This window comes from Myiozetetes cayanensis, unplaced genomic scaffold (assembly GCF_022539395.1).
Source record: "Myiozetetes cayanensis isolate MyiCay16 unplaced genomic scaffold, myiCay2020 scf236, whole genome shotgun sequence".
Taxonomy (NCBI): domain Eukaryota; kingdom Metazoa; phylum Chordata; class Aves; order Passeriformes; family Tyrannidae; genus Myiozetetes; species Myiozetetes cayanensis.
In genome coordinates, this window is record NW_026087452.1 from 1 (window position 1) to 13218 (window position 13218).

General features: G+C 62.2%; 2 protein-coding genes across 2 annotated transcripts; both read left to right on the forward strand.

Moving 5' to 3' along the window:
- Positions 1-107: 107 nt before the first annotated feature.
- On the forward strand, positions 108-5847 carry LOC126642611 (cyclin-dependent kinase 16-like; the record flags this gene model as incomplete). Its single annotated transcript, XM_050320359.1, has 12 exons — positions 108-222; positions 616-710; positions 1140-1202; positions 1713-1836; positions 2365-2485; positions 2735-2832; positions 3474-3579; positions 3822-3864; positions 4157-4247; positions 4831-4908; positions 4988-5035; positions 5460-5847. Coding segments are annotated over 11 exons (972 nt in total), but the record flags the coding sequence as incomplete, so codon positions are not given.
- A 2913-nt stretch (positions 5848-8760) lies between these two features.
- Positions 8761-11573, forward strand: LOC126642612 (RNA-binding protein 3-like). The gene is given in 6 exon segments (XM_050320360.1): positions 8761-8823; positions 9482-9650; positions 10299-10405; positions 10844-10952; positions 11489-11545; positions 11548-11573. Coding segments are annotated over 5 exon segments (402 nt in total). The 5' UTR covers positions 8761-8823; positions 9482-9547.
- The last annotated feature ends 1645 nt before the right edge of the window (positions 11574-13218 follow it).

The window sequence follows — 13218 nt, forward strand, 5'->3', positions numbered from 1 at the left end:
CCCTGTGTCTCCTTGTGTCCCTGATGTCCCCCCTGTCCCCGTGTCCTCACTATCCTTGTGTCACCATGTTCCCCATATCCCTGATGTCCCCGTGCCCCTGTCCCCAGGGCACCTACGCCACGGTGTACAAGGGCCGCAGCAAACTCACCGAGAACCTGGTGGCCCTGAAGGAGATCCGGCTGGAGCACGAGGAGGGGGCACCGTGCACGGCCATCCGCGAGGGTGAGGGGCACGGGGGGGCCTGCACGAGGGTGAGGGGCACGGGGGGGCCTGCACGGCCATCCACGAGGGTGGGGGGCACGGGGGGAGGGGACCCTATGAAGGTTGGGGGGCCATGGGGGTCCCTCACAAAGGTGGGGGGCAGAGGAGGGCTGGGGGGAGTCTGAGGGCAGGGGAGCAGTGTGGGAGCTGTGGGACATCAAGAGGGGGACACTGGGGGGGCTGGGTGGAAATGGGAGGGGTGGTTTGGGAGGTCTGGGCGTGGTTCACACGAGGGCTGAGGCCCCTTACTCTCATGTGTCCCCCCACCCTGTGTCCCCCTTTCCGTGTGTCTCCCCCTGTGTCCTCTCTGTGTCCCCACCATGTCCCTGTGCTCCCCCCCCGTGTCCCCCCCAGTGTCGCTGCTGCGGGATCTCAAACACGCCAACGTGGTGACGCTGCACGACATCGTCCACACGCCCCAGTGCCTCACCCTCGTCTTTGAGTACCTGGTCAGCACCTCTAAAACCCTTCTGGGACCCCCAAAATACCTCTCCCTGCCCTTCCAAACACCCCTGGTCTCCAAAATTTCATGCTGGGACCCCAATCCTGTCCCTGCACCGTGGTTCACTCCCCTGGACACTTGGAGCCCTCCCAGGTTCCCCCTCAAGGACCTCTGTCTTCCCTAGGGGTCCTCCCAAATCCCCATCGACCCCCCAGATCACTGTAGGGCCCTCCCAAATACTCCATTGACCTCCCCAGTTGCACCCAGGGCTCATTAAAACTCTCCAGCACCCCCCAAACCCTCCCCCCCAGACACCCATAACCCCCCACCCGATGCCCCCAGGACCCTCCAAATTCCCCATGGACACCCCTCAGGAAGTCCAGGACCCCCTCCCCCCAACTGCCCCATTTTAGGGTCCCCCTGTCCCCCCCTCCAGGATCGGGATCTCAAGCAGTACCTGGACGACTGTGGCAACGTCATCAGCATGCACAACGTCAGGGTGAGGGGTCTGGGGGGTTCATCAGCATGCACAGGGTCAGGGTGAGGGGTCTGGGGGGGTTCATCAGCATGCACAGGGTCAGGGTGAGGGGTCTGGGGGGGTCATCAGCATGCACAATGTCAGGGTGAGGGGTTTTGGGGGTCATCAGCATGCACAGGGTCAGGGTGAGGGGTCTGGGGGGATCATCAGCATGCACAGTGTTGGGGTGAGGGGTTTGGGGGTCATCAGCATGCACAGTGTTGGGGTGAGGGGACTTTTGTGGGGGGGACTCATCACAGTCTTTGTAGGGGTGTAGGGGAAGGTTAGGAGGGTGCACAATGTCGAGGTGCAGGGTTAAGGAGGGCTGGGGGGGTGAGAGGGTGTGTGAGGGGTCTGGTGTCTCCCAGGAGGGTGGGGGGTGTTTAGGACTTGTTTATGGGGGTTTGTACCCATGGAGGGACCAGAATCGTGCTGGGGGTGTGCAATGAGTGTGCCCTGAGCATGCAAGGCCCATTTTTGGGTGGGGGGCAGCTGTTCCTGTTCCAGCTGCTGCGGGGCCTCGCGTTCTGCCACCGGCACAAGGTGCTGCACCGTGACCTCAAGCCCCAGAACCTCCTGCTCAGCCGCCGCGGGGACCTCAAGCTCGCCGACTTCGGTCAGGGGACGCCAAAAATGTGCCCTGGGACCCCAACTTCTCCCCTGGAACCCTCAATACCCTCCCTGCTCCTCCTTCCTAAGGATACCCCAAATCCTTGTCCCTGCACTCCTAAAATAAACGTGGTGTTTATCGAAACACAACCTGAGACCCCCAAAAGTCTCCCATCTCCAGGTACTGGATTTCTCTAGGACTGTCTTGGAGACCTTTGTGGGGATGCTGATTTCCTCCTAAGAGACCCTAATTATCCCACATGACCCCGTTTGCTTCCCCAGAGGCCCCACTTTTACTTCCAGGGACCCCCAGAACCCCCTTAGGGGTCATCATTGCCTCATCTGGACTCCTCTGCAGACCCCACTTTTCTCCTCCAGGGACTCCCATTACTCTTGGATAACGGGAGCCCCCTTGGGAACCCCAATTCCCTCCCCCACCCAGGGACCCCAGCCAACCCCAGGAGCCCCTTAGGGGCCTCCACTGCCCCCCCTCTGAACCCTTCTGGGGACCCTGACCCCCCCTGTCACCCCCCAGGCCTGGCCCGAGCCAAGTCCATCCCGACCAAGACGTACTCGAGCGAGGTGGTGACGCTGTGGTACCGCCCGCCCGACATCCTGCTGGGCTCCACCGAGTACTCCACCCAGATCGACATGTGGTGGGTGCAGGGGGGGCACAGGGTGGGGGGCACAGGGACCTGCCTGGCTCCAGGAGGGGTTTGCTCGCAGGGCTCTCACGCACGAGGGTCTCGCACGAGTTGAGGGGGGGCACGGCCTGGGGGTCCCGAGTGAGCACCACGAGCCCTGGTTGGGGGTGGGAGGTCTCTGGCACGAGGGTCTCGCTGGGAATGGGATGTTTTTTGGGGGGGATGTGGGTGTTTCTTGCCTGAGGGTCTCTCTGGGCGCAGGGGCGTTGGCTGCATCTTCTCGGAGATGGTGACGGGGCGGCCGCTGTTCCCCGGAGCCACCGTGGAGGAGCAGCTGCACTTCATCTTCCGACTACTGGGTACGGGGGACGCCGGTTTGGGGGCAATTCATGGGGGTTTGGGCAAATCTAGAGGGGCTTGGAGTGAACCTGGGGGCACTGGGGGCAAATCGGAGTGTTTGGGGTAAAGATGGGGAGGAATAAAGAGGCTTTGTGGGGGATAAATGGGTTTTTTTTGGTGGGATTGGGGCAAATTCAGAGGTTCTGTGAAAATTTGGGGGGAACTGTGGAGAGTTGGGGAAAATCTGGGGGTTTGGGGCAAATTTTAGGGGAGTTGCAGTAAATTAAGGGAGTTGAGGAAATCTAGGGGATTTTAATCAGAGTTGGGTGGAAATTAGGGGTTTGGAATAAATTTGGGAGAGTCAGGGGCTTGGGAGAAATGAAATGGTTTTGGGATAATTGAAAAGAGTCTGGGGTAATATGAGGAGCTTTGAGAAAAATTAAGGGGCTTGGGGAAAATTAAAGGGGTTGGGGTTGAATAAAAGGTTTTGGGGTAATTTTGCAAGTCCCTGGAATCGGAAGGTTGTGGGGGACGATCCAAGGTTTTGGGGGACTAAGGGGAATGCTGGATCGATCCCCTGGGATTTTGAGGGTGAGGGGTCAGTTGAGGGGGTGCTCAGTGGGGTTTTGGGGACCCCTGACCTTCCCTTTTTCCCCCCCAGGGACCCCGACGGAGGAGACGTGGCCGGGGATCGGGGCCAACGCTGAGTTCCGGGCCCACAAGTACCCGCTGTACCCGCCCGAGGGGCTGCGGCACCACGCCCCACGGTGGGGGGCACGGGGGAGGGCTGCCAGAAAGTGGGGGTTCTCTATCATAGTGGGGGTTTCTCTACCATAGCAGGGGTCTCCCTGCCCCATGAGGGATCTCTGGCCCATACAGGGGGGTTTCTGCCCCATAGAGGGTGTCCCAATCCCACAGGGAGGTCGCTGCCCCATGGGGGGTGGTGGGGGGTGTCTCTGCCCCGTAGCAGGATCAGGGGGTGCCTGACTCCCCCTTTTCCACCCCCTAGGCTGGACCATGACGGTGCTGACCTGCTGGGGCAGCTGCTGCAGGTGAGGGGGAATGGACTTGTGCTGGCCCCCCCCTCCCCACGGGCCCCACCCAGCCCTGCCCCAAGCCCCTCCCCGTGCCATTCCCACCCCCTCCACCCCAAGTGACCACACCTTTCCCAGATGAGCCTCCCCAGGGCCCCCCTCACCCCCTGGGCGTGGCTTGCACAGGCTCCACCTACCGTGGGGTGGGGGGCACAAAAGGGGGAGGGAAAGGGGGTGGGGATTTCGGGGGCCACGCCCTCTGTGGGTGTGTCCCCGCCCCGTGGGCGTGTCCTGACGGTAGGCGGGGCAGTTCGAGGGGCGACGGCGGCTGCCGGCGGCGGAGGCCATGGCACACCCCTTCTTCGGCTGCCTGGGCCCGCGGGTCAGCGCCCTGCCCGACAGTGAGTGGGGGCACGAGGGACGGGGGCGTCGGGGGTGGGGGTGGCACCACTTGGTGCGGGGAGCTTCTGTGGGCGTGGCCTGAGGGCAGGGGCTGTAGTGGGCGGGGATTTGTGGAGTGGGTGGAGCTTTTGTGGGGTGTGGCTTTGGGGTGGGGCTTTGTTGGGAGGAGTCAGTGGGTGAGGGCTGGGAGTGGGTGGAGCTGTTTTGGGGGGTGGGGCTTGTTGGGGCAGGGTGGAGCCTTGGAGGGTGGAGCTTCCCCTGGGGGAGGGTGCCCATTGGTGGAAGTGGGGGGCAGTGGGAGGAACTTGAGGGGCAAGGTTTAGCCATTGGTGGGTGGAGCCTCAGAAGAAAGGGAGGGGCTATGCAAATTAGAGATGTGGGAGTGGCAAATCAGTGTGGTGTGGAAGGAGCTATGCAAATTGGTGATGTGGGGTGACAAATCATTGATGTGTGGGAGGAGCTATGCAAATCAACAAGGTGTGGTTTTTCTAGTGGGTGGGACTTGAAAACAACCACACCCCTTCTCCCGTGGTAACACCCCCTTGATGTGAGGCCCTGCCCACCCCCCTTTCTCCCCCACAGCCACCTCCATCTTCGCCCTGAAGGAGATCCAGCTCCAGAAGGAGCCGGGGCTGCGCACGAACCCCCTGCCCCCCCCAGGTCAGCACCCGAAACTGTGACCCCCCCGAAACTGCGGCCTCCCCAAACCCACACCGTGCCCCCCTCGTTTTCTCCCCAGGTTCTTCCGCCTTCCGGGTGCTCGACACTGAGTTCTGATGCTGAGCAGGTAGGGCCCCCCAAAAATCAGGTGAGCTGCCCAAAATGGGAGACCCCTCCCGTGGGACTGCTGAATTGACTCTTCCCAAAGTTGAGGAGCAGTAGCCCCGGGGATTGAGCCTGAAAGTGTGGGGAACACCCCAAAAAATGAGCCCCCCAAAACACATCTCAGATTTGGGAGAGTCCCCTGGAAAAGGAGCTTTCCAGAAATGGGGGGATCTACCCCAAAACCAGGGGATATCCCCCCAAACATGGGGGACACCCCCAAAATGTGGAGCTGCCCCACTATGGGCCCCCACAAAATTAGGGCCTCACAGACCCCCAAAATGGAGTAACTCTTATGAATGGGGAAAGCCCTAAAAAGGGGGGAGGGGGCAAATTTAGGGGTTCATCCATTTGAGGCCCCCTCCCTTAACTGCTTCCTCTCCCCACAGCCTCTGGACTGCTGCTGCAACCTCCCAGGACCCCCCAAAACTGAGGGGGGGGGTGTGCCACAAAACTGGGGGGTGATGCCCAAAATAAGGGCTCACCCCAAAACTACGGGAGGGCCCCCTGGACCGGTAACGACGGCCCCCCAGACAACCCCCCGAAGAACTGCTGCTGGATTTGGGGGGGGTCATGTGGGACCCCCCCACTGGAGGGGGGTTTGGGGTCCCCCCTATTTTTTTGGGGAGTTCCCTTGAGTCTGGGGTTTCTTCCCCCCCAATTTACTTCGAGTTTTATTTTTTCAAGGCAATATTATAAATAAGAGTCTATATGGGTCCCTCCCCCCAAGGGGCGGGGCTCAGAGGGGGTGGGGCACAGCAGGGCAGGGCCTGGCAGGGGCGGGGGCACCCTGGGAGCAGTTTTGGGGCGGGAAGGGTGGGGGAGGGGAGTCACAGTGCCCTTCTGGGCTTACACGCTCAACTCCAGGGTCACCCTGATGTTATTTGAGGCTTCAGCATCTCCCAGGAGGTTCCCCATGGTGGGGGGGCCTACTCCGAGGTTGGTCCCCCTTCACTCCAGGGTTACCCCAGGGTTACTCAGGCCCAGCTCTGACTTTACTCCAAGGCAGCTCAGGCCCAGCTCTGCGGCCACACCTGCCCTACTCCAGCCTTATTTCCTGACTCCTCAGCCTTGACTTGCTCACTGCTGGAGTGTTACTCCGTTTCTACTCTCAGTTACTCAGATGTTACTCAGCTGGGGTTACCCTCCCTCCCCCTGGGTTGCTCGTGGAGATTGTTACTCTGAGCGTTCCTGGCCCTTACGTCGAGGTTGGTTGGTACTTTACTCCTACCCAGATTTTACTCCAGCGTCACTCATGAGTGTGGGGGGGGTGTCTTTAGTCTGAGCTTCCTCAGCTGTTAGTCTGAAGTCACTTGGTACGTTGCCCCTATTCAGAACTTACTCCAGGGTTCCTCCTGGGTGTGTCCTTTGAGTTTACCCAGTCTGAGGTTACTCAGCACTTCTACACAGAACTTACTCCGGGGTTACTCAGATGGGTCCTTTCTCTGGGCTTGCTCAGCTCATCCTTTTGCGTTGCTTGATACTTTACTGCTACTCGCACCTTACTCCAGGGTCCCTCCACGTGGTTCATTCTCCTTTGCCTTTGCCCTGCACTTACTCCGACGTTACCACCCCTTTGGCCTACTCGGTGCTTCCGTGGACGTGACGCGCTTGCTCCTCTGACGCTGCCTGTGCAGTGACCCAGCCCTTACTCAGAGGTTCCTCAGCCTTCTGCTACTCAGCTCTCCCTATTTATTGCTGGAATCCCAGGTTCTCTCATCCTCCAGGCTGCACTCCAGCATTACACAAGTCTTGGCCTGCCTCATCTTACTCAGAGGTTGCTCAGCCCTTACTAGCAGGTCACTGAAACGTATCTTCACGCTGACTCGCCCCACACTTGTAACTGGCCTTGTGTGGTGGGTCCTCAGAAGGGACTTAGGCCTTACTCAACACTTAATGCTTACTCAGAGGTTCCTAAGGCCTTAGTGGGCCAGCCCTGTTTACCCCCCGGCGTGGTGGGTTTGGGGTTACATTGGCAGCGCCTTCTTTGCTACTCAACCTTTACTCAGACAGTAGGAAGCCCCTCTTCTGCTTTCGAGCTTCCCCCACCCTCCAGTTGCTTCCTTAGCCCCTCCTTGTGCTACTCAGAGGTTGCTGAGTTGCCCTGTGCCACATCTTTACTCATGTGTTACTCAGCTCTGGTGTCTCCTGCTCCCCCTGTTCTTCCATGCCTTTCCTCTGAGGATACCCCATGGATACCCCTCCTTCACTGCTTGCTGTGGTCTTACTCGCCCTTTACACTTCCAGGATGCTCTCAGCCCCTCTTCTGGGCTTCACAGCTCTTACTCTGAGGTTACTCAGCCCTTGCTGTTGTCCAGTAACTTGAAGTTATTGAGGTTTGTTACGTTGAAGTTCCTCAGATGCTACAAGAGGTCACAGTTTACACTGAGATTGCAAAAGTTACCCAGTGCACGAGTGGGAGGGGAGTAGTCTTTACTTATCCCTTACTCTGAGGTTCTTACTCACCCAATGGCCACACAGTCATTACTCTGAGGTCAATCCTTGCCCTGAAATTACTCATCCCTTACTCCCAGAGCACTCAGCCTCCACTTCTCACTCCAGGGTTACCCAGACCCCATTCCTGGGCTGAATCAGGTGTTCCTCCAGAGTTACTCCCGCTCGATGCCGAGGTGACACCTCGCTCTGGGGTCACTCACGTGCCCCCCTCCCCCACCCCGAGGCCGCACAAAAGGGACACTTTACACTGAGGGCGATTCGTGCCCTGGGGGAGAACTCGTCGGTTCCTCACCCTTTACCTTGAGGTCACTCCCATCTCAGCCCCCCTCACTCAGGATCGCCAAACCTCCCCCTGTCCCCTCCCTGTCTCCGTGGGTTCCGTGTATATATGTACAGGGGAGAGGAGTGGGGGGCGTGGATTTTTATATGCAGTGGGAGGGCCCCCCCTCCCAAATAGCGCCCTGCGGGGGGTGGGGGGCGCGGGACCCCCTCGGAAGGGCCCTTGGACTGTTCGGGGGCTCAGCGGGGCCGGGGGGGTCCCTGTGGCCCCCGGGGGCTCTGTGGGTGTCTGTAGGGTGAGGGAATTCCCTATAGCCCACACAGGGGCCCGGGAGGGGGGAGTGGGGTGTTCGGAGCCCCTCTGGCCCCCGGGGGAGGGGGGGGTCATGGATTCTTTGGGGGGGTCGCGCCCCCCCGGTATCACGGTGGGGGAGGGGACGGGGCGGGGCCGCGGCGTTTCGGCTGTAACGGGACCGACCATTAAAGCCTCCCCGGGACCGGTGTGACCCTTTGTGAGCCCCCCAGGGACCCCACGTGTGAACCCCACCGAGCCCTCCCAGCCTCTCCCGGGACCCCGTGTGACCCCCGAGAGCCCTCGGGAACGCTCCTCTCTTCCAGCGCCTCCCACCCCGGGATCCCCCGAACTCCATCGGGACCCCCCCGGGATCCCCCTGACCCCCATCGGGACCCACCGGGACCCCCCTGGGGACCCCCCGGGATCCCCCAGACCCCACATCGGGACCCACTGGGATCCCCCAGGCCCCCATCGGGACCTCCATGGGGACCCCCCTGACCCCACACTCCACGAGCTCCCCGCCCCCCGCGGCCCGGGCGGTACCACGCGCTCCTTTCCCCGCCCAACCCCCCCAATGGTCCGTTCCGCGCGTGGAGGGGGCGGGTCCCAGCAGGTGACCAATCGCGTGGCGGCGCGGCCGTGACGCGCGGCGGGGGCGGGGCCGGTTGATAAGGCGGGGCGGGGCGGGCGCGGCCTCATTCCGGGCCGGGCCGGCAGCGCGGGTGAGTTGTGGCGGCCGCTCCGTGGGGGCTCCGTGCCCCGTTCCCCGTGTCGCGATAGCTGCGGTTCCCGCCGCTCGGCGCGGGCGCTGCCCCCGGGCGGGGTTTCCTCCCTCCCCCCTCCCGCCACGCCGCGTTGGGGGCCGCGCGGGGTTCGCGCGTGCGCGGGAGGGCGGGGCCAGCGCGCGCGCGGGGAGCGGGAGCGGCGCTTCCGGGAGGTGCCCACGTGGCCGGGGGGGGATCCACGTGGGGCTGGGGGGGGGTGTGACGTCAGGGGGGAGCCACGGGGAGTTCCCGTGACGTAACCGGGAGGGGAGGTGTGGAGCTGCGAGGGGTTGTCCCAAGACAGTGACGTCAGGGGGGGTCTCTAGGACTGGGGTCTCTTGGAGAGCTATGACGTCACTGGGGGCTACGTGGGGGTCCCACCAGGGTAATAACGTCATAGGGGCCCAGGGGAGTGCGTTCTGCGAACTGTGACGTCACGGAACCCCGCACGGGGCAGAGGGATTCCCTCTGGGCTGTGACGTCATCAGGGTCGCTTTGAGGGTTGTGCCATCGGGGGGGACACCCCGGGGAGTTCCCTGCCGGGGCTGCGATGTCACAGCAGCCCGGGGGGTGTGGGGGCAGGGCTGTGACGCCATAACTCTTTCCCGCTGCCCAGGTTGCAGTGTCGCCGGAGGGGCAGGGCCCCACCCTGTGACATCGCTCCCGGCCCCGCCCCCCACGCATGGCGGCCGAGGAGGGGAAGCTCTTTGTGGGGGGCCTCAACTACGACACGGACGAGCAGGGGCTGGAGCAGCACTTCAGCTCCTTCGGGCCCATCGCCGAGGGTGAGGCACCCCGAGCCCCCCCGGAACCCCCAAACCTCCTTGGGAGTCCCAGATCCCTCCTGGGAACCCCAAATGTTGCAGACGCCCCAACTCCTCCCCAGCACCCCCACCTGTTGCCCCCAGAAACCCCTGAGATCCCCCCAAATTCTCCTCTAGGACCATTTCCTCCCTCAAACCCTCCTGAGAATCGTCAGATCCCCTCCCAGAGCCCCAGAATCCCTTGGGGTTCCTCTTCCATTCTCTGGGGACCCCCCCACATCTCTCCAGGAGTCCCCAAAATCTGCCTGGGGAGGGAGGACACCTTGGAAGTGGCTGACTCCCCCACTGGAGGCCTTGGCTTTGGGGTGACACCCAAGGGTTTTGGGGGGGGCTATTTTTGGGTGTAGCCTTTAGAATGGGGTCTGGGGAGGTTCCCTCTGCTTTGGCACCCCAGGTTTTTGGGGGGCCACCCATGGGCGGGGGTCCCTTTGGACCACGGTTTTGGGTCTTAATGCATAGGATTGGCTTTGGGGTTGGGGTGTCCCTTCCTCCTGTGGGACCCCATTTCAGGGGGGGGTCCCAGCCCTCCCTGACTCCCCCCATTGCCCCTCAGTGGTGGTTTGGGGGGGTCCCTGAGCCCCCTGGACCCCTGACCCCCTGCCCCCGCAGTGGTGGTGGTGAAGGACCGGGAGACCCAACGCTCGCGCGGCTTCGGCTTCGTCACCTTCACCAACCCTGAGCACGCCAGCGACGCCATGAGGGCCATGAACGGCGAGGTGGGGGGGGCTGGGGGGGCTGCAGGACCCTCAGGAGCCCTGCACGACTTTTGGGGTCACTGAGGAGGTCTGGGACACTCAGAATGGAGTCCAGAGGGGGACCCCAGAGAGTCCCCTGTGGGTGCCTGGGGGGACGTGGGAGACCCCAAGGGGGTGTTTGGGGGATCTCTGAGTGGGTTTGGGCCATTTTTAGTGGGGTCTGGGGGCCCCTGGTGGGATCTTGGGGGGTCTCTAAGGGTGTGGGGGTGCATTGAGGGTCGCTGAGTGCCCCTGGTGGGGGTCCCTGGAGGGTGTGGGTGGAACTTGGGGAACCCTAAACATGTCTGGGGCTGGGGGTCCCTGGGGTGCTGGGTGGAACTTGGGGAGCCCTAAACATGTCTGGGGCTGGGGGTCCCAGGAGGGGTTGGGGTGACCCCAGCGTGGCGTGTCCGTCCCCAGTGCCTGGATGGGCGGCAGATCCGGGTGGATCACGCTGGAAATCCCCGTGGTGCCCGGGGAGGCTACGGAGGGGCCGGGCCGGGCCGAGGATACCCCAGGTACGTCCTGGGTGGGGCTGGAGGGGGTTAAGGGGCTTTTTGGGGGATTGGAGTGGTGTGGGGGGGCAGGGGGTCTGTGGGGTTGTTTGGGGGGGTTAATGGGGAATCTTGGAGCTTTTTGGGGGGTACTTGGCAGGGTGAGGGGGTTTTTGGGTGATTTGGGAGGATTTGTGGTGGGAGGGGATTTGTGAGGTGATGAGGGGGATTTTGGAGGGGTGATTTGGTGTCTGGTGGTTTTGGAGAGCACTTGGGGATTTTGGGTGGCTTTGAGGGGGGCACCTGGGGGGGGTCTTTGGAGGGGAGGGGACTGGAAGAGATTTGGGGGTGACCTGGGGGGTAAATAAAGGATCTTGAGGGGGTGTTTGGGGGGGAGCTGGAGGACACAGCGGGGCACTTGGGGTCCTGGATGGAACCTGGGAAGAGCAACAAAGAGTTCTGAGGGGATCAGGCTTTGTTTGGGGACTGAGGATTTTGGGGGCTCAGGGGCATCTTGAGGAGTTTTATGTTCCCTCTTGCACCCCCTCAATACTTGGGGTTCCCCCCACAGGAGGGGGTGACCGTGGCTACGGGGGCCGCTACGACGGGCGCAGCGGGGGGGGCTACGGGGCTCCCGGGACTACGGCAGCCGGTGAGTGGGGGACACCGTGGAGACACCGGGAGTTGGGGGACACCCGTGTGAGGGGACACCGTGGAGGGGACACCCTTGGGATTTGGGGAAGGCCCCAGGGGGGTGCTGGGAACGGTGGGGGTAGAGCTTGGTGGGAGGGGGTGGGAGGGGAGTCCTGGGGTGAAGCTCTTGGGAGTGTTTGTGGTGGTTTGAGGGGGCTTGTGGTTGCTGGGAGGGGCACCCGTGGGTGCTGACCCCCTCCCCACCCTGCTGTCCCCCAGGAACCAGGGGGCTACGGCGAGCGCTTCCCCTCGGCCTCGTACCGGGACAACTACGACAACTGAGGTAGGGGCACGGCGGGCGGGGGGGCGGGGGTGGCACCCCCCAAAAGTGATTGGGGGCACCCTGGGAAACCCCCCTGCACCCCCTGCACGCAGCTGGGGACCCTCGAAAACCCTCCATCCCCACACCCTCCCGCCAACCCCCCCATTTTTGGGGGGCCTATCCGATTTTCTGACACCACCACCCCCTTAAATTATTTTTGGGGGGGATCTTGTAGCACCCCAGAGCTCAATTTTGTGGAGTCTGGAAGAGGTTGCTGCCTCTCCCAAATAATTTTGGGGTTCCCCTCCATGTCCCCAGTTTTGAGGGGGTTGGGGGTCCCTGAACCTGCACAGACTCCCATTTTGGAGGGAGTGTGGTGCTCACTGACACCCCTGAGTTATTTTAGAGTGCTTTTGGGATTCTCTGTTCTTATGCCTCCAATTTTTTAGGAGGAATGGCAGTCCCTGAACTGCCAAAAACGTCCATTTTGGAGGGCTGTGGAAGCCTCTGACCCCTCCCCAGATTATTCTAGGTAGTCCCTGACCCCTCCAAACCCTTGTTTTGGGGGGCGGTGGCTGCAGAGTTCTCTGACCCTCCCAAATCACTTGGAGGGTAGTTTCGGGTTCCTCCTGTTCCCCCAAACCCCCATTTTGGGGGGCTCTTTGAGTGCCCCTTCCCCACTGATTTCCTTCTCATCCTCAGCTCGGACCCTCGGTGCTGGATTTCGGGGGGGGCCCCTCCTCCCCTGGGCCGTGGATGGACGCCGAGGGGGGAGTGGGACACGGTGGGGGGGGGGTGAAGGTGGGGAGAACCCTCAATTTGTACTCCCATTGTGTCACATTAAAGGTCAGACCCTCTCCCAGTCGTGTCTCTTGGGTGGTCCCCTCTGGGTGGTCTCTGCTCCATGGGGGGGTCTCCGGGAGCTGCAGGATCCCTGTGGAGTGACCTCACTCCGAGGGGGATTCCTCGGGGTGTCCCCTTTCCAAGAGAGGATCTCGGGGGGCTTCAGTGTCTGTGGGGTGATCCCTCTCAAAGTGGGGGATCTCAGGAGGCTTCAGACTCTGCTCCACTATGGGGTGACCCCTCTCAAATGAGGGGATCTCGGGGGGCTTCAGTCCCTGTGGGGTGACCCCTCTCCAAGGGGGGGTTTTGGGGCACTCGTTGACCCCCCCCGGGCCGTTTGCAGCGAGGCCTCTCCAGCTCCCAACATTTCAGCCTCGGTGCCCTCCGTGCCAGGGCAGTCCCACCTGCCCCCTGGACCCTCCTGGAGCTCGGCAGGGCCGGGGGTGGCAGCTCGGGCACAGTCTCCAAACAGGCTCTGAGTTAAGTTCGAGATTCACCTTTTC